At 39.4% G+C, this 23,675-nt stretch overlaps 2 protein-coding genes across 2 annotated transcripts; one reads left to right on the top strand and one right to left on the bottom strand.

Annotated features, from left to right (window-relative positions):
- On the bottom strand, positions 13,123 to 17,295 carry LOC109826847 (remorin-like). Its single transcript, XM_020393868.1, has 5 exons — positions 17,291 to 17,295; positions 14,429 to 14,502; positions 14,264 to 14,351; positions 13,708 to 13,789; positions 13,123 to 13,576 (listed from the first exon to the last, which is right to left on the bottom strand). The coding sequence occupies exons 1-5, from the start codon at positions 17,293 to 17,295 to the stop codon at positions 13,376 to 13,378; spliced, it is 450 nt and encodes a 149-aa protein (XP_020249457.1). The 3' UTR covers positions 13,123 to 13,375.
- Positions 19,885 to 21,757, top strand: LOC109826846 (plant-specific TFIIB-related protein PTF2). The gene is made up of 2 exons (XM_020393867.1): positions 19,885 to 20,302; positions 20,347 to 21,757. Exons 1-2 carry the CDS (start codon positions 19,885 to 19,887, stop codon positions 21,465 to 21,467), a joined length of 1,539 nt encoding a protein of 512 aa, XP_020249456.1. The 3' UTR covers positions 21,468 to 21,757.

The following is a 23,675-nucleotide window of genomic DNA, read 5'->3' as shown; positions in this document are numbered from 1 at the left end:
AAAATTTGTTCTTAAAGATAAAACAAGTTTTGGTACCCAATTACTCTTAGTACCTAAGAGTCTAGGAACATGACCCCTATCATTAAAGCTCAAAACCCTAGGGTTATGAACCCATTTGGGCACATTTTGTGCACTGATATGGTCAAAACAAAAATTATATAAATGATATTTACGATTGCAATTTGTGCAATGAAAAGGTTGAAATGATTTGCGTTGACCACATGGTTGTGCACGTGACTCATTTGCAAAAATAGATTTTTTTTGAAATTGTTTTGCAAATAGGAAACTCTTCTCAAATCAAAACAAATTTTGGTCAAATGACCAAAACGACCACAAAAATCACATTTGTACACATGGGCATATTTACGATGAACTTTATAAGTGTGTGTATGTACATGTGTGTGTGATGAAGAAGCTTTATGAGATGCACAATAAGCATTGATATTATTATTTTTAGATTTTTGTGCATCATAGCAAAATTTAGCTAAATGACCTTTTCGGCCGCAAATAGAACATTTGTAAACTTTGCTATATATGTGTGCATGGTGTATGTGATGTTTAGAAGTAGTAGCATGAGACTTAGCACACATATTCACAAGCTTCTTATGTTTATCAATGCATGTGTTTAAGGTTGAATCTAAACAAGATATGCGATTCTTAACATGATTCAACTCATTATTTTGCACAAATGCATTGTTATTAAAAGTAGAACATATATAAGTGTTAGCAAAAGAACTAACTTCAATTTTCATGTTCTCTACTTCTAATATGACATTATTTTTATCATGAGTTAAGCTAGTCATAGATGTGGTTAATTTTTCATTTTTCAAACTTAATTTCTTATTGTTTTCTTTTAATATTACATTCTCTTTAGCAATGACATCAAGTTTGAAAGCTAGCAACTCATGGTCAGATTTTAAATTAACATGCTTGCTTTTTAAATCAATAAAATTATTATGCAACTTAGTGTAGGTATGCATTAACCTATCATATGCACATGCAGGTTCGTTAATGGATAATTCACTTTCGGAATCCGAATCACATACCTCGCTAGGGCTATTGCTTAACGACCATGTGCATGATGATGATGCTCCAATAGAACTTAAAAAGGAAGCCGTCAAAGCTCGTCAGATCTCCTCCAAGTTCCCTTGATGCGCTTCTAAGAATTTCCACAATGTATAAGCGCTATCAAAAGAATCAAGCTTGTTAGACATAGATAAATCGAATGCATTTAGTAAAAATTCTAACACAAGCTTGTTCATAGTAAACATATTCTTATCATTTTTACTCCACTTGGATTTCTCCAAAGTGGGCACAACATAAGCATGATCAATGACTTCCCACAAATTGATATTTTTAGATCTAACAAATAGCTTAAATCTAAAACACCATTGAGTATAGAAGAAAGCATTGAATTTAGGAGCAACACTAGGATCATAGCTTAAACAAGATGCACCATTCATATCCATGATATATATATATATATTGCAAGCAAGATAACAATAAATCTCAAAATTAGATTAGCACAAATATGAGAACAAGGAACTTTGACTCTAGGTGATTAAGCCTCTAATCAAGAGCACCAAGCTCTGATACCAATTGAAAGCACCCTAGAGAGGGGAGGGGGGGTGAGTAGAGTTTATGCTAATCTAATCCGATATTAATACCAATTAAAACTAATTAACAAATATCCTAGAAGATTAAATATGTAACAAGATATATATGCAAGGATATACAAAAAAGGGTAAGTAAACTATAAACAAATACAAACAATATAGTGGATAAATTAGACAAAGAAAAAATGACGATAAAGATAGACAAAATATAAGTGCACAAGCCAAACTCAAACATACAGGAAATGATCATGGAGTTCGGACCTTCCATCCTACATCTCCTATCCCCACTCTCGGGGAGAAATCCACTATCACACCGGGTTTTCAATGCTCACCCGAAAACGTTTACACATCACACTCGGTTTTCTAGCTTACCGAAAACTTTACAATCAACACTCTTGCAATCACACTCTACACCCTCTAAGTGTTGGTCTCTAGCCCGTGTCTCCCTCAAGTGTCTGGATTACAACCTCCCACTAGGCTTTACTATCGACCCCACTCCTCTTAGAACCGATCCCGTCTCTCACCACACACTCCTCTCGGTGTATAAGTGTAAGACAATGTGTAACTCATAATAAGGATCAAATATAAGATTTGTTCTTTACAATAGATGAGAACTCAATGTAAGCTCACTCTCACAATATCACAATCCCACAACCCAATATATAATGTATAAAATACTAAAAGCTCAAATAGGGATTATTGGCCTATTTGTTTTGATGATGTTTAATAAATAATTTACTACTAATGTTATTTGTCTAGTGTTTGTGTTTATCTATTTATTATAGACAAATAACATGTTGGAGGTTGGATGGAATTGCGCGATAACGATCATATCAAATGGAGGTTGGCGGAATAGTGGAGTGAAGCCTTGCAATTCAAGTTGAAGATCCAAGTTCAAGCTTCATCTGCAAGTGTACCAAGCTAGAGCTTCGTTGAAGATCACAAGCTTGGGTATAATTAGTTTAGGAGTTTATATTATGTGTGTTAAGTATTGTAAGCTTAATATCATATACACACATATTTTATTGGTTTTTATGTATATATATATATATATATATATACATATATATATATACACACACACACACACACACACACACACACACACATTTTGGCTTTTGGTTTATCCACAAACAAAGTTTTTACAAGTATATAAATAAATATTTATATTCATACATGTTTATTTTACATGGATAAGTTGGTTTGGTTTAATTTCATAGATATGAAACAAATATATATTCATATACATACTCATATGTTTCATATTCTATTGTATTTGTAAAAATACTGTATTCATTATTTATAGACTTTATAACAATACTTTATATCTTTCTTTAATCAGTTTATAGAGTTTCAAAACTTGGTTTATGTCAAAACATCAAAATTTAAGTATCTCATGTTTTGGACATATTTGCAAAATGATGATATTTTACAAATGGGAGATGCTTTTTGAAAACAGTTTTTATAACATGTATATTATCATGTTTACAATCATTTTCCAAAGTTTTATATTTTTTTGATTTTATTTGCTATTTTTAAAAGAGGTTTGAAAATCAGATTTCTGTTTCAAACAGGCTGTGTGCATGTCTTGAGTCAACTCATGAACAGTGTTGAGTCGACTCATAAATTGTTGTGCAGTTTACATATTGTTTCTAACGAGTCGACTCATAACATCATGAATTAATCCCGACAGGTTGAGTCGACCCATGCCTGTCATAAGTCGACTCATAAACTGTGCTGGAAAGTGTGTTTTGTTTCTGCTGAGTCGACCCATGACTTCATGAGTCAGCCCATGCATGATGAATCGACTCATGAATTGTATGAGTCGACCCATAAGCTGTTTTTAGCATATAACGGCTAGGTTATGAGTTCACCCATGATATTTATGAGTCGACCCATAAAGTGTCCGTTGTACAGTAATGGCTATTTTCCAGCCTTGTCCTGATTTGGTTTTTTGGTCATTTTGCTTGGGTTTTTACTGATATTTTGGGTGGCTATATATACCCCCCTTGCTCTCATCTCTCATAATCTATCTTAGAAGTTTTTAAACAAGGTTTAACAAGGGTTTAAGTTTCATTTAGTTTTGTTTCAAGTTTGGTTTGTGAAGATTGTTTCACAAGAAGAGGAGATCATCTTTGGTTTGAGCTATCCACTTCACTTCTCCATCTCTCTTGTTCTAGAGAAGTTTTCTTAACTCAATTATCTAGCTTGTTTACATTTACATTGTCCAAGTTTGGTTTGTGAAGATTGTTTCACAAGAAGAGGAGATCATCTTTGGTTTGAGCTATCCACTTCACTTCTCCATCTCTCTTGTTCTAGAGAAGTTTTCTTAACTCAATTATCTAGCTTGTTTACATTTACATTGTCATATTTATATTAGCTAGACTTTAATTGAGTTTGATTTTATTTCTCTTTGTTTACACACACAACCATTGAGCTTAGACTTTAATTGAGTTTGATTTTATTTCTCTTTGTTTACACACACAACCATTGAGCTTATTGTATTTATATTCATAGTATAATTTGTGTTGTGTGTTTGTGACATTGAGAGTGAGCTTAATAGTGTTCTCATCCATATTAGAGAACAATCATTTATTGTATTATGCTTATTGTGAGATTTATTTTGTATTATATTAGTACACCGAGAGGAGTGTGTGGTGAGAGACGGGGTCGCTTCCAAGAGGAGTGGGGTCGGTAGTAAAGCCTAGAGAGAGTTGGTAATTCTGAGCACTTGAGGAAGGACACGGGCTAGAGACCAATACTTAGAGGGTGTGGAGTGTAGTTACATTGTGAGATTGTAAACGTTGATCGGTGAGCATTAAAAACCGATATTGTGTGGTGTAAACATTATTCGGGTGAGCATAGAAAACCCGGTTGTGATAGTGAAGATATCCTCGAGGTGAGGAGCGGAGACGTAGGTCGTGGGGACTGAACTTCGTGAACATATTGTTTGTTTGTGATTGCATTGACACACTTATTTTTATGTTCATATCTTATATCACTTTTGTATATTGCTTGTTGCTTATATTGCCCACTATCTAGTTTAGATTGTTTACCCTTGTGTTATTTGTATATCCTCGCATATATCTCATAGTATATCTCATTGGTAGGATATTTCCCTTTGTTCATATTGCATATTCTTGCTCATAACATATTGTATATCTATCTTATAAGAATAATTTATTAATAAGTTTTAATTGGCATAAAATCAGATTAGATTAACACAAGACCCTAATCACCCCCCTAGGGTCTAACAGGGATGTGTGTGATAAAATAAGTTCAAATAAAATCTAACTCAAATATTAAACTAGCAATGATATATATATGAAAATCAAGAATAAAATGCTAGATAAATGAGTTAGGAAAACTTCTCTATAAACACAAAGAGTAGGATGAAAAAAATTGAGGATGAATTCCTCAAATGATGATGTAAGCTCCCTCTTAGTAAACAAAAACTAAACTTGAGAAGAAACTTAAACAAACTTTTAAACCCTTTAAAACTCTTGTTAAAACCCATGTAGATGATTTTTAGAAGTGAACCAGTAAGGGGTATTTATAGGATGAAAACCAAAGCCCAAAAATCAAGAAAACCCAGCAAAAAGATAAAAATACAAAAGGCTAGAAAAACTAGCCGTTACAGGCATCGGTCTTCTGATATTGTTCATCAGTCGACTGATGAGCTGACCGTTACAGGCAACTCACAGCTTATCGGTCGACTGATGACCTTATCGGTTGACTAATGACCTCATCAGTCGACTGATAGTTTATCAGTTGTAAAAATAGAAACTTTGGTAATTTCAGGTGAGTTCATCAATCGACTGATAAGGATCATCAGTCGACTGATAACAGGTTTTCTACCTGTTATGAATAGTAAAAATAAATTTCAAACCTCTTTTAAAAATAGCAAATAAATTCAAAAAAATATAAAACTTTGGGAAACGTTTATAAATATAAATATGAACATGTTGGAAAAGGAATTTTTCAAATTGCTCTTACCAATTGTGAAAACTCAGTAATATTCAAAAACACTAAAATACATGTGTACATAAACATGTTAATTTTGATATTGTGAAAACTCAGTAATATTCAAAAACACTAAAATACATGTGTACATAAACATGTTAATTTTGATATTTAGCTCAAATCAAAATACATGTGTACATAAACATGTTAATTTTGATATTTAGCTCAAATCAAGTTTTGAAAACTTGTGTAATGTTTTTATGGACTCAGTAAAAGATGTTTATAATGTTTGTATAGTTCAAAGCATGTTAAAATATATTTTGCATAAGAACACCTATGATTTGAGAAATTTCACAAACAAATGTGTGTGTAAAATTTGAGCTTGAAGAATTAGTACACATTACATATAAACCTATACTAAGTATACCAAGAGGATATCCTATGAAGCTTGAACTTGATAGACTTAATTTGCAAGGCTTCAATATCAGTGTAGCTTATTTTCCTGGGTATACTAAACAACACAAAACCAAAATATTAAAACCAATATTAGTCATAAATTATTTGTTAAATCATCATCAAAACAAGAAGGCCAACAACACTTACATACGCGAACCACCTTATTAATAGAGTGCCTTCATCAGCGATAGAGGGGAAGACCCCTATGAAGATGTGGTCGGGAGTACCAGTACATGACTATGCTCAGCTCAAGATTTTTGGATGCCCTGTATTTTATCATGTCAAAACTGATAAATTGGAACCTCGAGCTAGAAAGAACATCTTTGTGGGTTTCAAGCTTGATGTGAAAGGATATAGGCTTTGGGATCCGGTTGAGAAGAATATTGTGCTGAGCAGATACGTCACATTTGATGAGGCTTTGCTCTTGAACCCTCCAAACTCTCATCAGGAGGAGAGCACCCCAATAGCAGAGACATTACAGATGGTGGAAATTGATGTAGCTCCATAGAGTCCAGATGGGATTGTATCCAGTAGAGTGTCGACTAAGGTGACGCCAGGTGGGCATAGTGATGAGTTGGAGGATACATGTACAGTAGGGCAGGATCAGGGATCAACGGCTCAGGTTCAGGATTCTATAACGGTTCGAAGACCCAAGAGAGACATATGGTTGCCAGCACGGTATACAGATACAGTGGTTGCTTATGCACTTCCGGTGGATAGCGTTGATGAGATGGTTCTTACTACTTTTAGAGAGTCTGAACAGTATTCAGAGGCTGATATGTAGTAGGGTGCTATGCAGGAAGAGATGCAGTCTCTTCAGAAGAATAACACATGGGAGCTTGTCGAGGTTCCAAAATGGCGAAAGGCGATCAGTTGCAAATGTGTGTATACCAAAAAGGTGGGCATTCAAGGCACTCTAGGGAGATTTAAAGCTAGGTTAGTAGCGAATGGTTAGGCACATGAAAAAGGAATTGACTAGAATGAAGTATTCTCTCCGGTGGTAAAGCACTCTTCTATTCAGATCTTACTAGCTTTGGTGGTGTAGTATGTATTAGAATTGGATCAATTGGATGTAAGAACAATATTTCTTCATGGTAATCTTGAAAAAGAAATTTATATGACTCAGCCATTAGGGTTTTGAGCTGCAGGGAAGGAAAAGTTGGTGTGTAGATTAAAGAAGTTGCTATACGGGTTGAAACAATCTCCAAGATAATGATATATGTGATTCGATGGGTTTATGCTCAGAAAGTCATACATAAGGAACCAGTTTGATCATTGCGTGTACTATCACAAGCTTCATAGAGGTGCGTACATTTATTTGTTTCTTTATGTCGATGACATGTTGGTTGCTCACATTTCAAGATCCGCCATAGATAAATTAAAGATACAGCTTTCAAGAAAGTTTGAAATAAAGGATTTAGGTGAATCAAAGTGCATTTTAGGGATGGAGATCGATAAAGACAGAGATAAGGGCAAATTTTTTTAACACAGGTGGCTTATTTGAAAAAGGTGTTACAGCGATTTAATATTAGTATGGATACAAAGCCACTCAATATATCTTTGAGAGCCCATTTGAACTGTCACCATTCATTGTGATAGCATGAGTGCTATCTATTTGGCGAAGAATCAAGTTTTCCATGCGAATATGAAGCACATTGACGTTCACTATCACTTCGTCCGGGATGTTCTTGAAGATGGAGACGAGAAACTTGTGAAGATCCACACTAAAGACAATCCAGTAGATATGCTCACTAAGGTGGTCCCTAGCAGCAAGTTTGATCACTGTAGAAACTTGCTGCAAATTTGTGCTTGTTGAAGCCTGTTGAGGCCATTTAGAGGAACTACGGGCGGCTTGATCCTTGGGAGAAGGGATACATAGGCAACCACATTGATGCAGCCGGATTTGGAGAGACGACACATTGGTGTTCTTGTTGGTGCCGGCTCAGTTTTGAAAACACTTCGCCGATGTGGAGAATTGTTGAAAGAGGTGAAAATCAGAAAATCAACAGCAATAAAAATTCGTTATGGTAGATCGACCGAAAAACTGTATCGTCGACCGAACATATGCATAGCAGGAACAGAGGAAATTTCTCTGGTCGGTCGACCGATACAGATGTTCGGTCGACCGATAGCGGGCTGAACGAGTAAAACCGTTTCACAGACTATTTTGGATTGAAGTTTTATATAAATAGAAGAAACATTTTTTATTAGGGTAAATCAGAGAAAAAGAGTTATTTTGAGCACTTTGAGAGGGAGATTATTTGTAGGTGAGTGAGATCTTGTTGTTTAGGGTTATTTTGATTGTTTGAGAGTTGTAACTCATTAAATTTCTCCTCCATTAGTGAAATCTCCCCATCCTCTCCTCGTGGATGTAGACATCTTGCCGAACCACATAATTCTATGTTTACGATTGACCTTGGCCGTTTATATTATGGATTGTGTTCGGTTTGTTCTCCGTACATTGCTTACCGACTCGTTGTGCATTGAGTCTGTTTCCGTTGGGCGTAACATACATCAACTGGCAGTGATACTGGGATGTGTCAATTATCATATCGTGATGACGAAGACGTCGTCTTTGTATGGTGGGGTGATTACGACACCCCCACTTTAGTCCTACATGGACTAGTGTGAAGAAATGTTAGTGATTTAAATAGAAAAGCCCAAGGCCTAAGAACAACTAGTGCTAGCATTTTGCCAGTGGATTTTAGCTAACATCGAGTTACTCTCTGTGGGTCCCACGGCTTGTGCGCGCCAACATGCCTGGGGCATGACATTTAATTAACCTCTTGTGCTGTATTAAATACTGAAATGTTCATGTTTGTTGATGCAGCCCTAACTTTCAGGTGTGCATCAGAAAGCTTCTGCCGGTTAAGAAAGACCGGCCCGTTGGCGACGTCCTTGCAGTTCTGCAAGCCAGAGACAAACGAGGGAGGGTGGGGGTCTAGTTTTTTGTCCCTCTGATGCTCGAGTTACTGTGGTTTTCTTGGGAGATAACCATTAAATATGAAGAATAAAGGAAATAGTTGGAGATGTTTGTGTAATGAGTCTTCCTCTCTCATGTGAAGAGGTGATATTCCTATGGTAAAAGTTTCATGAAAAGGTTCCCTAAGTATTGGCCAAATATTATTTTGGTTCCCTAACATTTGGAAGTCGGGGGGGAGGGGGGTCTTTAACGTTATATTTATCATCAATGTAGGTCTTTTTACAAACTTACGTTAAGTCCTGTTAACGTGATGGTGATGTGGTACTGCCGTGTTAGCAAAAAAATTAGTGAAAATCCAAGTTTATCATGTCACATCAGTACTCTTACATTGACAAAAAGTAAAATCACAAGTTTGTATTGAGTTTGTAATGGCATTAATTTTTTGTGTGACGTGATAGTGACATGGCAATGCTACATTATCTCTATGTCAGCAAAATTTAACATAATTTTGTAAAACAGACTTAGGCTGATAATAGAGGCCCTCCAGTGAGATAATAGAGGCACTACAGTATTCAGAGGCTGATATGTAGCAGGGTGCTATGCAGGAAGAGATGGAGTCTCTTCAGAAGAATAACACATGGGAGCTTGTCGAGCTTCCAAAAGGGCGAAAGGCGATCGGTTGCAAATGTGTGTATACCAAAAAGGAGGGCATTCAAGGCACTCTAGTGAGATTTAAAGCTAGGTTAGTAGTGAAGGGTTAGGCACATGAAAAAGGAATTGACTAGAATGAAGTATTCTCTCCGGTGGTAAAGCACTCTTCTATTGGGTTAGGCACATGAAAAAGGAATTGACTAGAATGAAGTATTCTCTCCGGTGGTAAAGCACTCTTCTATTCAGATCTTACTAGCTTTGGTGGTGTAGTATGGATTAGAATTGGATCAATTGGATGTAAAAACAATATTTCTTCATGGTGATCTTGAAAAAGAAATTTATATGACTCAGCCATTGGGGTTTTGAGTTGCAGGGAAGGAAAAGTTGGTGTGTAGATTAAAGAAGTCGCTATACGGGTTGAAACAATCTCCAAGACAATGATATAGGTGATTCGATGGGTTTATGCTCGGAAAGTCATACATAAGGAGCCAGTTTGATCATTGCGTGTACTATCGCAAGCTTCATAGGGTGCATACATTTATTTGTTTCTTTATGTCGATGACATGTTGGTTGCTTACATTTCAAGATCCGCCATAGATAAATTGAAGATACAACTTTCAAGAAAGTTTGAAATGAACGATTTGGGTGAAGCAAAGTGCATTTTAGGGATGGAGATCGATAGAAACAGAGATAAGGGCCAAATTGTTTAACACATGTGGCTTATTTGAAAAAGGTGTTACAATGATTCAATATTAGTATGGATACAAAGCCAGTCAATATATATTTGAGAGCCCATTTGAACTGTCACCATTCATTGTGATAGCATGAGTGCTATCTATTTGGCGAAGAATCAAGTTTTCCATGCGAATATGAAGCACATCGACGTTCACTATCACTTCGTCCGGGATGTTCTTGAAGATGGAGACGAGAAACTTGTGAAGATCCACACTAAAGACAATCCAGTAGATATGCTCACTAAGGTGGTCCCTAGCAGCAAGTTTGATCACTGTAGAAACTTGCTGCAAATTTGTGCTTGTTGAAGCCTGTTGAGGCCATTTAGAGGAACTACGGGCGGCTTGATCCTTGGGAGAAGGGATACATAGGCAACCACATTGATGTAGCCGGATTTGGAGAGACGACACATTGGTGTTCTTGTTGGTGCCGGCTCAGTTTTGAAAACACTTCGCCGATGTGGAGAATTGTTGAAAGAGGTGAAAATCAGAAAATCAACAGCAATAAAAATTCGTTATGGTAGATCGACCGAAAAACTGTATCGTCGACCGAACATATGCATAGCAGGAACAGAGGAAATTTTCTCTGGTCGGTCGACCGATACAGATGTTCGGTCGACCGATAGCGGGCTGAACGAGTAAAACCGTTTCACAGACTATTTTGGATTGAAGTTTTATATAAATAGAAGAAACATTTTTTATTAGGGTAAATCAGAGAAAAAGAGTTATTTTGAGCACTTTGAGAGGGAGATTATTTGTAGGTGAGTGAGATCTTGTTGTTTAGGGTTATTTTGATTGTTTGAGAGTTGTAACTCATTAAATTTCTCCTCCATTAGTGAAATCTACCCATCCTCTCCTCGTGGATGTAGACATCTTGCCGAACCACATAATTCTCTGTGTTTACGATTGACCTTGGCCATTTATATTATGGATTGTGTTCGGTTTGTTCTCCGTACATTGCTTACCGACTCGTTGTGCATTGAGTCTGTTTCCGTCGGGCGTAACATACATCGACTGGCAGTGATACTGGGATGTGTCAATTATCATATCGTGACGACGAAGACGTCGTCTTTGTATGGTGGGGTGATTACGACACCCCCACTTTAGTCCCACATGGACTAGTGTGAAGAAATGTTAGTGATTTAAATAGAGAAGCCCAAGGCCTAAGAACAACTAGTGCTAGTATTTTGCCAGTGGATTTTAGCTAACATCGAGTTACTCTCTGTGGGTCCCACGGCTTGTGCGCGCCAACATGCCTGGGGCGTGACATTTAATTAACCTCTTGTGCTGTATTAAATACTGAAATGTTCATGTTTGTTGATGCAGCCCCAACTTTCAGGTGTGCATCAGAAAGCTTCTGCCGGTTAAGAAAGACCGGCCCGTTGGCGACGTCCTTGCAGTTCTGCAAGCCAGAGACAAACGAGGGAGGGTGGGGGTCTAGTTTTTTGTCCCTCTGATGCTCGAGTTACAGTGGTTTTCTTGGGAGATAACCATTAAATATGAAGAATAAAGGAAATAGTTGGAGATGTTTGTGTAATGAGTCTTCCTCTCTCATGTGAAGAGGTGATATTCCTATGGTAAAAGTTTCATGAAAAGGTTCCCTAAGTATTGGCCAAATATTATTTTGGTTCCCTAACATTTGGAAGTCGGGGGGGAGGGGGGTCTTTAACGTTATATTTATCATCAATGTAGGTCTTTTTACAAACTTACGTTAAGTCCTGTTGACGTGATGGTGATGTGGTACTACCGTGTTAGCAAAAAATTAGTGAAAATCCAAGTTTATCATGTCACATCAGTACTCTTACATTGACAAAAAGTAAAATCACAAGTTTGTATTGAGTTTGTAATGGCACTAATTTTTTGTGTGACGTGATAGTGACATGGCAATGCTACATTATCTCTATGTCAGCAAAATTTAACATAATTTTGTAAAACGGACTTAGGCTGATAATAGAGGCAGCTTTAGGGACCCCCAGTGATGCGTTTCAAACATTGAACACTCAAAATGATATCTGGCCAATACATGAAGAGCTTTACCTGAAGTTTTTCCTTTTCCTATTTGTTTTTGCAGGTTTCATTTCATGAACTTCTACCATGTCCAAAAACTTTTATGTTATATGAGTGTTCTGATAGAATCTGCAATTGTCGTCAAGTGCGTCTATTTTATGCGGGTGTTTTCATCACGCCCCAGACCCGCAAGCCTATTGGCACCATATAAACCGTGGGACTCACCAAGTGTAACGCGCTGTTTCTAAATCCACTGTCAAAAGTACGGGCACTTATTACACTTAAACCTTGGGCATATTTATTTAAGCCACTCAAATATTTCACACTTTTCGGGAATGAGACTAAACACCTAGGGGTCTCACAGCATTGATAGAATTTGCTGTCAAATGGGTCTACTAGGGCAATAGATGAGTGGGAGTTGTTGGTAGGTCCTCGGCTTTTGACTCAAGAGTGCCTGCACTCTCATCATGTCATGTTGGCCGCAATAAATACGGCGCATTCAATATGCGAGGGATTGAGTGTATCACTCACTTGGCAAGGACTGCAGCATAGACCTCAAATTGACGGAGGCTACATTTTAGAGGCTCAATAGGCGCTCTCACTTCTGGTCTCCTGCTCTAAATTCCCAATGGAATCGTGCACATCCGAGACAACGTCTTGTTATTTGTGGACCCTGGCTTTTTATGTTCGCAAGCTACCTACGTGGCATTTTATTAAGGGTAAGAGAAGAAATTCATTTAATTTCCCAGTTAAACCATTTTGATAGCCACATTCATCATGCTAAAGAACAATTAAATGCCTTACTGAAATTAATACAATAACCAACGTCTTTCATATCACCAAACAAAAAAGGGGAAAAAAAAACATAAAATTATACATCACCAAACCCTTTTGTCCTTGTAAGTTAACATGGATATATACAAGAACAACAAATTCCAATCCAACACCTGAACAGAACAGAACAAAACAAAACAAAACCAACTAATAAAAAAAATCCTCCCTCAAAGTTAATTGATCTTCAAACAATTTCAAGGACCAAAGCAGCCGAAGATCTTTGTCGGTGCAAGTCCGGTTGCCCGGAATTTTGCAGCCGTTTCCTCGGCTTTGAGGACGTCTTCACCCCGTTTTGCTTCGATCATGGCTCTCTTGTCTTCTGCTGCCTTGTGGAGCAATGCAAGCCTGTTCTTCTTCTTCTCAGCGTACTCGGCCTTCTTCTTCTCTAGCTTTTCCTGATCACGTAAGTCCAAGATTAACTTAGCTTGGAGGGGCGTATTAATTTATTGATTCCGACGATTGTGAACTGTCGTTTCGTTTAGCAAAATGAGCTGTCAACAGATAGAATTGTTTAATAGTTGCTTACCTCAGCCTTCCTCAAATCAGCTTCAATGGATGCCTTCTTCGAGTTTTCCCACGCGGTAGTGGATGACTTGTTCTTAATTGCCCTGTTTAATGTCGTGAAGAAGTGAAATTTTAATTTCTAAGCATAAGAAGGATATGTCGAAGCCTTGGATAAAACACTTGGTATAATTTATACGAATCCCGTTAGAACATTCCACATGCGAGTTAAATGTTCTCAACCACACACGAGGGGATCAATTTTCCAGTTTGTCTCTCCGTCCTCATCTTGTATGGTTTAGAACATGTTCACATGCAAGATGTTCTGATAAGATTTCCACCTGTGTTAGATAAGCGTACGTGAGCTGGTTAATATTTGATCAATACCTAATTAGCTTAGATTTCACAGATTAATTTGGTGTTCGTTTTATATTTAAGATTCATCTCGAAACAAGTGTCTAAGCCATGTTACCCGCCAAGGAATTTTTTTTTTATTCTCTACAGTGAACATCATTTTCCCTGGATAAGTTTGCTCGCTGCATCCCAGGATAAGTATATAAAATGCTAGATTCTCAACTTACTTGTTCTCAGCTTTGGCCTTTTCATTTTCTTCCCATGCCTTGATCAAAGACATTCTCTTTTCATTTTCAACCCTTGCAAGGATAGCATCTGCAAATAATACACACAAAATATTTGTAGTATTGAACTAACTATCTGATATAGCAATTTTTCAACCATATATATACCTCTATCAGCTGAAGCAGATGATTTCTTCTCTGCTGGAAGTTCTGCAACCTCTGATAATAAATATAATGAAAGACTTAATCACTGTTTACAATCTGAAAGTTTTAATCACTATTTATAATACAATATCCCAGTTAACTATGGAGGTGATGGCGACCCCCAGCGTGTTTAATCGTTCTGGGCTTCTTCATCGGGCCCAAACGCTCGTGAACTGGAGCCTTGCCTCTCTCGTCGGGAATTGGACCGAGGCGCTCCAAGACTAGCTTTCTCCTTCGGGAGGCTTCTGCATGATCTCCCGGAGTAGCTATGGGAATTCTCGGACTTAGCTTGTGGTTCGCCGGAGGTTGAATTTTGGTTGGAGGCTGCAGTTGCTGCTTTTTGGTCTGAACCGCCGCTTCAGACTTCGGGTTGATGGCGGCTTCTTGGCCACCTCTTTCTGCAGCTTTCTACGGGCTTCTTCAGCTTGAGCCCGTGCCTGCGCTGATAGTGCGCGGCGTTTGCGGATGCGTTCTTCCAGCGTCGAACGATTCCGTTTGACACGGATCCATTCCATTGTTGGCGGCTTGGAAGAGGTGCCGTTCATCTGTTGTTGAGGCTGTTTGCCTCTTTTGTTCTTCAGATCCACGTTGTAGCGGATCCCGTCAACTGACTCCATGGCCTTTGCGAATCGTTTCGCAAGGCGTTGACGTTGCCTTTGGTGGGCTCTCTTCGAGATAGTCACCACGCCCTCTGTGGCAGAAGAGTTGGCCAGAGCAGATCTGACTTGGTTGGAAACTGGAGGAATCTCACCCGATGCGACTTTGGCATCAAACGGGGCGAGATCTTCGTTGGTGGCTTCGACTTCTTCATACCAACGAACCTTTCTCCTGGAGGAGAACTTCTGGGATTTCTTGGGCTTGCGGAGGGAGGTTGATCCAGACGAGGACAAGTATTCCTCGAACTTAGTTTGTTCGAACTCATACTCGACCTCCTCCTCGACCGGGATCGAGATCCGTGGCTGCGACGCAACGATCTCGGCATCGACCTCCTCCTCGACCGGGATCGAGATCCGTGGCTGCGACGCAACGATCTCGGCAGCGAGATCGTTGACTCCCACTGTGGTCGCCAGATTGTTCGCGGGAAAAATCGTGTCTTTCTTTGTTATTGATTCCATTGTCATCTTGAGTTATAACTTTTTGAGTTACAAAAGATCCGGTCTTTTTATAAGATCCGGTTACAATGAAAATCAAAGAAAAATAAACAAAGATTACAACTTTTGTTTCCTTGTTTGTCGAACGAATCGCGAGCTCCTGTTTTGCGGTCGCTCGCTTGGTGGGTTCTTTGCCTGCGCCGGGGTTATTTGCCATGGACCACCGCGAGATCTAGATCCGGTCGGATCTACGCAGTACGACGGGTATTATTCCACGAAGGAAATAATAGCCGGGAGGGATTGATTCACCAAGGAAACAATCGCTCAAGTCTCGGGATCTAAGACCAAGCTTAGATCCGGAGTATGCCTGCGTAGATCTGAGATCCGATCCTCTCGAACACCCTATTTATAGGCTCTCTTTACTGTGCCCGCGCACAGAAATCTGTCGGCCACCTCTGGGTGGCCGGCACTGGGCCGAGCCACCTCAAGGTGGCTCGGCTCATGCCGAGCCACCCTGAGGTGGCTCGGCCTTGGCCGAGCCACCTTGAGGTGGCTCGGTTTGAGCCGAGCCCCTCCGGGTGTGTTGTTCCGTCGTTTTCCGCTCTTGGTTCTATCTGTGATTCAGTTCTGTGGTTGATTTATCCAGACTTGATTCGTTGACCTGATTTGGCAGTAAATCCGGATCCCGATTAGGCAGTAAATCCACTTCTGAGTCTGAGTCCGAAACTGATCTTGATTCGATCGTGATTCGTCCGAGTCCACTCTCGGTTGGATGACTCGTTGACTCTTCGAACACTTGGCTTGATCCCGCACGCGAATGCATGTATTCCGTTGCTTGCGTGCGATTCGTCGATCTCGTCGCCTCGTTGGTTTGTCGGTTCGTGCCGAGCTGAGCTAAGGGACCTATAAGCAATTTTATATGCCTACAGAGTTTTCGCAAACGGGAAATGATATTTCAAAAATTTCTTTTCTAATATATTTATATTCACGTATAACATTTCCCCAAGGTTTATAAATTTTAGAATTTATTTGCTATTTTTAAACCCACTTTAAAATTCAGATTTTCTGTTCAAAACTAGGTTGTGCATGTTTTCAGTCGACTGATACTGTTCATCAGTTGACTGATGAAGTGCTCTGTAATTAAGGAAAAGTTTCTGCTCAGTCGACCAATCTTCTTCAGTCGACTGAATAGTGTTTTCAGTCGACCGAATAGTGTTTTCAGTCGACCGATACTATGCATCAGTCGACTGAAGAACTATTCTGCAATTGCTGAAAAGTTTCTGCTCAGTCGACCGACCTCAATCAGTCGACTGAACAGTATTTTCAGTCGACCGATAGTTTCTCAGTTTCATCCAACGGTTAGCTCATTAGTCGACTGAAAAGTTTCTCAGTTTCAGCCAATGGCTAGTTCCAAAATTTCAGGGATTTTGTTGTTTTGGGGGGTTTTCTCTGGTTTTGGGCTTTATTTTAAGAACCTATATATACCCTTCTATACTCAACACTTAGTAATTAACTAAGAAGAATTTTTAAACAAGTTTGCAAGTTCGTTTAAGAGTTTTTTAAGAAAATCAAGTGTGTTGTTTATGTGAAGAGAGCTTCACAAGAGGAGGAGATCATTTTGGTTTTGAGCTTCAATTTTCATATCTCTATCTCTCTTGATTTCAGAGAAGTTTTACTAAACTCAATCTCTAGCAATTTATATTTTGATTATCATTAAGCTAGATTTTTATTTTACTCCATGATTGCACACACAACCTATTGAGCTTTTAGCATTTCACATTAAGTATAATTTTGGTTGTGGTGAGTGATTCATTGAGTGTGAGCTTTATTTCGTTCTCATTCTTGTTAGAGAACAAATTCTTTGTATTTATGCTTAAATTATTGAGAGAACACATTGTAATATACAAGGACACTTAGAGAAGTGGTTGGTGAGAGATAGGGTCAATTCCAAGAGGAGTGGCGCCGGTTGTAAATCCTAGGGAGAGGTAGTAATTTCGAGCACTTAAGGAAGATGACACGAGCTAGGCCAACACTTAGAAGAGTGTATTGTGTATTGGCAATTGTGTGAGATTGTAAACATTATCGGTGAGCGTTGAAAACCAAATTGTGTAGTTATTTTTGAGATAGTGGAGATTCTCCTCGAGGGTGAGGAGCGGAGACGTAGGCCGTGGGTCGACCTAACTCCGTGATCACTTGCCTTGTGTTTTTGCGATTGTCATTTGTGCACTATCTCTATTATATCTTGTGTTCATGTTTATATCGCCCGTTGTTTAATTACATATCCTTGCACATAACTTGTTGTATATCATAATTGCTAGGATATTAGTTAATAAATTTTAATTTGACATTAATATCGAATTAGATTAGTAATTACCCTATTCCCCTCCCCTCTCTAGGGTATTTTCAGGAAGGAATATTAGTCATTTATAAGATTTAGTAAGTAAATATAAGCAAAACAAAATATTAACATTTATAATAATAGTTTGATATTGATTATATTGCATAACTTTTTCTAGTTATATATAAATATTTCAAGAGAAAATCTCCAAATGGAGCAGCCTCCAACTACTCCCACTTTAAACAATCTTGAGAAATTATAACGTAGTGCAAATCAAGGCGATGCAGTGATCTTGAAAGATCCTTTGGTGGATCCAGGTCTTCGACAAAATATCTTAAATTATCATCACAAAAATCGAGATGGTATTCGAAGAGCTTATCTATAGAAAGATCCTTGTCAGCCACATCAATGTAAAATTCTACAAACAAATTTTCAAGCATTGTTTTGAAATAGTTAAACTAATAAAGTGTGCTAACTACCGAGTATATCCCACTAGGTAAAATTGTTTTATAATATTATTTTTATTTTTAGATAAATAAATACTTATTGTCCTCCCCCCACTCCACACCATCCAACCCAAGAAAAAAAGATTCCTTCGGATACGCTTAATCTAACTGTCTCAATGCCGTTAGCCAAAATGACATATCGCGGGTGGGGGTGGGGGTGGGGGGTGGGGGTGGGGGGGGGGGTGGGGAGTTCAAGGAGAACTGCAAAACACGGAATTGCCTAGGAGCAATTTGTGGATAAAATTATATGACATTAGCCAATTAGAAGTAGAACTAGAATAAAATTCTATAGTGTTATGACAGCATGTTACATGTCCGACACACATCTTTTTAAGGGTATTTTGAAAATAGGGCAAAGTGGTTAATTGCAGTTGGAACCCTCTTTAAAAGTAGTTTTTGTATAATTGAACTTGAAGTTGGTTCTTGTATAATCACTCTATTTTAAGATAGTTTACAAGAAAAACGCACCAAAAAAAAAATTTGGACAAAATTTCAAAACCGTCATATTTGCGAAAATAAACCATAAAAACGACTTAGTTTCAAAATATTCTTCAAAACCGACCCAGTTTCAACCATCGGGCTGAAACTGGGTCGGTTTTGAAGAAAAAACTTATAAAACTTTACGGGACTTGAAGTCCCGTGAAGTTTAGTAGGTATTTAACCAAGCTGCTAAACTTCACGGGACTTCAAGTCCTATGAAGTTTCGTAGTCCAAACAAACTTCACGGGACTTGAAGTCCCGTGAAGTTTGTTTGAATTTATTTTCCTCCTTGCAGAAAGCGGTCGAGATGTGCGCGGGTTGGAGTTCAACGCGGAGGTGGGTTACGTGGAGTTCCTCACACGTGTGAAGATGGTTGAGACCGAGGCATGTGCTAGTGTACCCTCTAGTTAGCAGCAAGTAGAATATTTTAAAGGATGTGATTTTGAAGGATGGGATTGGTGGCCCCATGTTAGTGTACCCTCTAGTTAGCTGCAAGTAAGTACATATACGTTTTTGTGTAAATTTGTTGAGAAGTCAAGGGGCTAATGCATAGTTTTAGAAGTAGAACCACGTGAGATTTTGGTCACTTTAATAAACCTCACGGGACTTCAAGTCCCGTGAAGTTTGAGAACTTTTTTCGTCAAAACCGACCTGGTTTCAGCCCCAGGGTTGAAAGCAGGTCAGTTTTGACAAATAAAGTTGAAACGAGTCATTTTTTGGGAATATGTTTGCAAATAGGACGGTTCTAAAAATTTGTCCAAAAAATTCACTCACGGAGTCCATTGTGAAAAATAGAAATACAGGGGCCTACTTACAATTAACCGACAGGTTAAAAAAAGAGGGATCAAAAAGGCATAAGCACGTGCCATAGGCGTGCCCTGGAATACCAAATTTCCGGCACGGCGGAATATTCGTGCGCTTATAAATACGCCTCTTCCTCTATCGACAAACCACCCTCCCCCCCTGCCTGCCCCCAAACCAAAATCGGAAAATAAATAATAAAAGATGACTGTCGGGCCGCCGACGTGTGCTGCCTTACTGCGGCGAGGGCCCACAATCTACGGACCCGGACACATCCGCCGTGGTGTGCTCCTCTGCGGGCCGCGAGAACTCGACCGACTTCTCACCTCGGTCCCTCCTTCCAGAACCCTAACTCACGTCCACCTCCTCCGCCTTCATCTCCTCGACTTCACCTACCACCAGCGCAAGCTCTTACCACCCAAAACCCTAATCCAGGACGTCACCTCCCGCCTCGGCCTCTCCGCCCGCTCCTCGACGAGGTCCTCTCCCTCATCTCCCTCCTCACCTCCTCCTCCTTCGGCGCCGGAGACTGTGTTCCCCTCCTCGTCTCCGCCTCCTCCTACGTCGTCTCCCGACGCCACCCTCCCCCTCTCCTCCACGAGCGCCGCCGCCGCCGCCGCATGCGAGGGCCCACCAGATCTCCCGGATTGTTGCTGCGGATCTGAGCTTCTCGAGTCGAGCTCCCCGATTTCGATGCCGCCGGCGCCCTCGACCGGGCCGTCAGGACCTGCCCTTGCTTCGCCCAGGTTCAACCCGACAAGAAGGAGGAGCTGATTGCCATGGGGAGGTTCTTGATCCAGTGCATGACCAAGTGGTTCTTGATGACGGGGAGGAGGCCTTTGCCGACTGTGGCGACGGTGGTGGCGCTCACGACGGAGGTCAATGGAGTTGGCGTCGAGATCGAGGAGATTGCTAAGGAGATCTATGCGGTGACCAGCACGTGCAGGATGAGGCACCGGGAGCTGAAGGAGACGCTGCTTAAGGTCGCTGCGGCTCTGCTTCCTTGGGGTAAAGATGTTAACTTGAAGAACTTGGTGCACAATATGCCCGTCCTGGTTAGGCTAATGGAGTCAAAGGCGAGGTCAGTGAAGAGGAACTCTGGTGTTTGCGAGGGTTTTGAGTTCAAATTGGATGAGTATTTGACTGTGTATTCCAATGCTGAGGAAGAGGAGGGTTCTGAGTATTTTAGGGCAGTTTGTGAAGGGGGATCAAGCGGAGAGGAATTTCATAATGTGGAGATATCGGGAGAGCGGCTTGTAAATGCTTATAACAATGTATTGGCTAAGATTGATGAAGTTAGAGACGCTGGTGGGCTTGATAATGAACAAGCGGTGAAGAGAAGGAAAACAAGAAGGGAGTTGGAGGACCAAGGTTCGTGGGATTCTTGGGAGGGGAGATGGGATTTGGGCAAGAAATTGTCACTACAGGAAGTTTTGGAAAGAGATGTTGGTTTTGATGCTCTGCCTCCATCTTTTATCAATGGCATTGAGTCTCGAGAAAAGAGGAAATTGAAGATTGAGGCTGCAAAGCGTCGAATTAATCGAACTGTGGATCCTTTGCCTATTGCTGATTTGCCATTGGAGGATGATAGCCTTTCGAAGCCGGCAGTATGTAAGAAGTGGAGTGGAGGGGAAGTTGGGATCAAAGGAGTTGATTGGGAGGATTGCATTATTGAATTGTTACTCCTTCATCGAGTAGACGAGGAAGAGATTGAAGAGGGACAGTATAATAGGTTGCTTGACCTGCATGTTTTTAATTCGTTGAGCTCACTCAGTGCAGAGAGATAAATGTCCATTAGGGGCACCAAAGATCAGGTTGTTTCTTTCAACTGTATCATTGTTATGCTGCCACCGTCAATTGCGAAGTTCAGGTCAGGTCGTGCAACTTGCCAATGTGTACATTCTTTTGATATAGTAATTCATTTTGCAAAGACATAGATATGATTTGTGTTGGAATAGTATATGATTTGCTCCTTACCAGCTTGAGTAGTTATTGTTTTTTTGTTATTTCACATCTTTTAGTTTTAGATCATGTCATGTCATTGTTTTGATTAATGATACTGGTGTCTTTCCATCTATAGCAATTATCTTGCAAAATGATGGTGTTTCTCACATTTGAGTATTATGTTAGAGTCGGTGCCTGTAAAAACGAGGTAAACAGCAATGTAAAATCAAAAGTAGATAAGACATGCTTAGGCATTTCACCCTTTTTGTGTAATGAAATGAGAACTTGATGAACTTATGATTTTTGAAGTTGTTTGTGAGATGAACTAGCCAAGAAATGATTATTGGCAGCACTTATATACCCTAAAATTTCTAAAACTTTCACTTGAATTTCCTAAAGTTTTTAAAATTTGTACTTAAATACCCTTAGTTATGCAAACTTGAGGGTATTTAAGTGCAAGTTTAAAAAATTTCAGGAGATTTAAGTGCAAGGTTTAAAAATGCAGGGTATTTAAGTGCAAGTTTTAAAAACTTTAAGTATATAAGCGCTGCCATTAACAAGTGAGGCTATATAAGTGAGTCCTTAATAAGTGGCAGTGCTGCCAAAAACAAGTGAGGGTTATAACTTATAAGTGCAGCGTAGTTGAAACTATAGGGTATTTATTTGCAATTAAGCCTAGTTTTTTTACTGATTTGTAGTGTAAGAGATGGATGATAACTAGCAAAAAGATTAATGAAATGGACTCGTTATGTTCTTTCTTATCTACTGCCATTAGGGTCCCATGGTCTACGACCCCCACACTGAGCAGAGGCTGCTGCTGACGGTGGCATTGGTGATAGCGCATGTGGTGGATGTTTATGGGGTTGAGATTGAGATCGAGGAGATTTCCTAGATCTATGCTGTGATCAGCATGTGCAGGACTGGGCACCGAGAGCTCAAGGAGATGTTGTTAACGGTAGCGCACGTGGTGGACGTTTATGGGGTTGAGATTGAGATCGAGGAGATTGCCTGGATCTATGCTGTGATCAGCATGTGCAGGATCATGCATCGAGGGCTCAAGGAGATGCTGTTAAATGTCTAGGGATCTGCTCCCTCAGGGAAATATGTTAACTTGAAAAACTTGGTATACAATATGCCTCTCCTCATTTAGGTTAGTGGAGTTGAAGGCTAGGTCAACGAGGAGGAAATTTGGTGGTTTTGGACGTTTTTGGGTTCAATTTGGATGAGTATTTTATTGTAAATGTGAGTGCCAATTATGAGGAGGATTTGGATTACTTTAGGTTAGTTTGTAAAGGAGGTGTGAGTTATGACGAATTAAAAAAGTTGCTGATATCAGGAGAGAGGATTTTGAATGCTCATAAGAATGTATTGGCTAGGACAGCTGATGTTAGAGAGTTGGGCAGGCTTGATAGTGGACAAGCAGTGAAGAAAAGAAGAACAGAGATGGTTATGCTGCTTTGCCTCCATCTTTTGTCAATGACATTGAGTCTTGGCAAATGAGGTTAGTTGAGATTAACACTGCAAACCATCTAATTAATCAAACTATGGACCCTTTATCTGCTGATGATTTGCCATTGTAGGATGAGAGCTTTTTGAAAAAGACGATAGGTAATCAGAAGGTGGAGATGCACATTGAAGCATTAAACCCATACTGTTTCATAGGAGACGTTATGGTTCAAACTTGTAGAAGATAAGTCCCCAGTGAGCGTATGTACTGTGTACAATATGGTGCACCAGTAAATATCAGAAACTCTGTGCCTGATGTGTTTAGCATTTAGTTTTCCTAATCGAAGTCCACCTTAAGATTTAACAGAAACAATTGATAAATGCAACTCTGACAATTTGGAAATGTATATTAGCCTTCTAGTTTAAAATTGTTTTTGATGATTTAGAAAGCAGTAATAATTGAACTATCTTAGACATGTGGATCTCAAAGAGGAATTGAAAATGATGAACTGGATTCTACAACTCATGGATGTTTTTGGTTAGAGTAAGTGAGTAACCACAGAGTGTTAAATTCCCACAGCTCGAACCCACCATGGATTATGTCG

The sequence above is a fragment of the Asparagus officinalis genome, chromosome 10, assembly GCF_001876935.1.
Source record: "Asparagus officinalis chromosome 10, Aspof.V1, whole genome shotgun sequence".
NCBI classification, from domain to species: Eukaryota; Viridiplantae; Streptophyta; class Magnoliopsida; order Asparagales; family Asparagaceae; genus Asparagus; species Asparagus officinalis.
The sequence above is the reverse complement of the archived record's forward strand: the minus strand, read 5'-3'. Positions and strand labels throughout refer to the sequence as shown.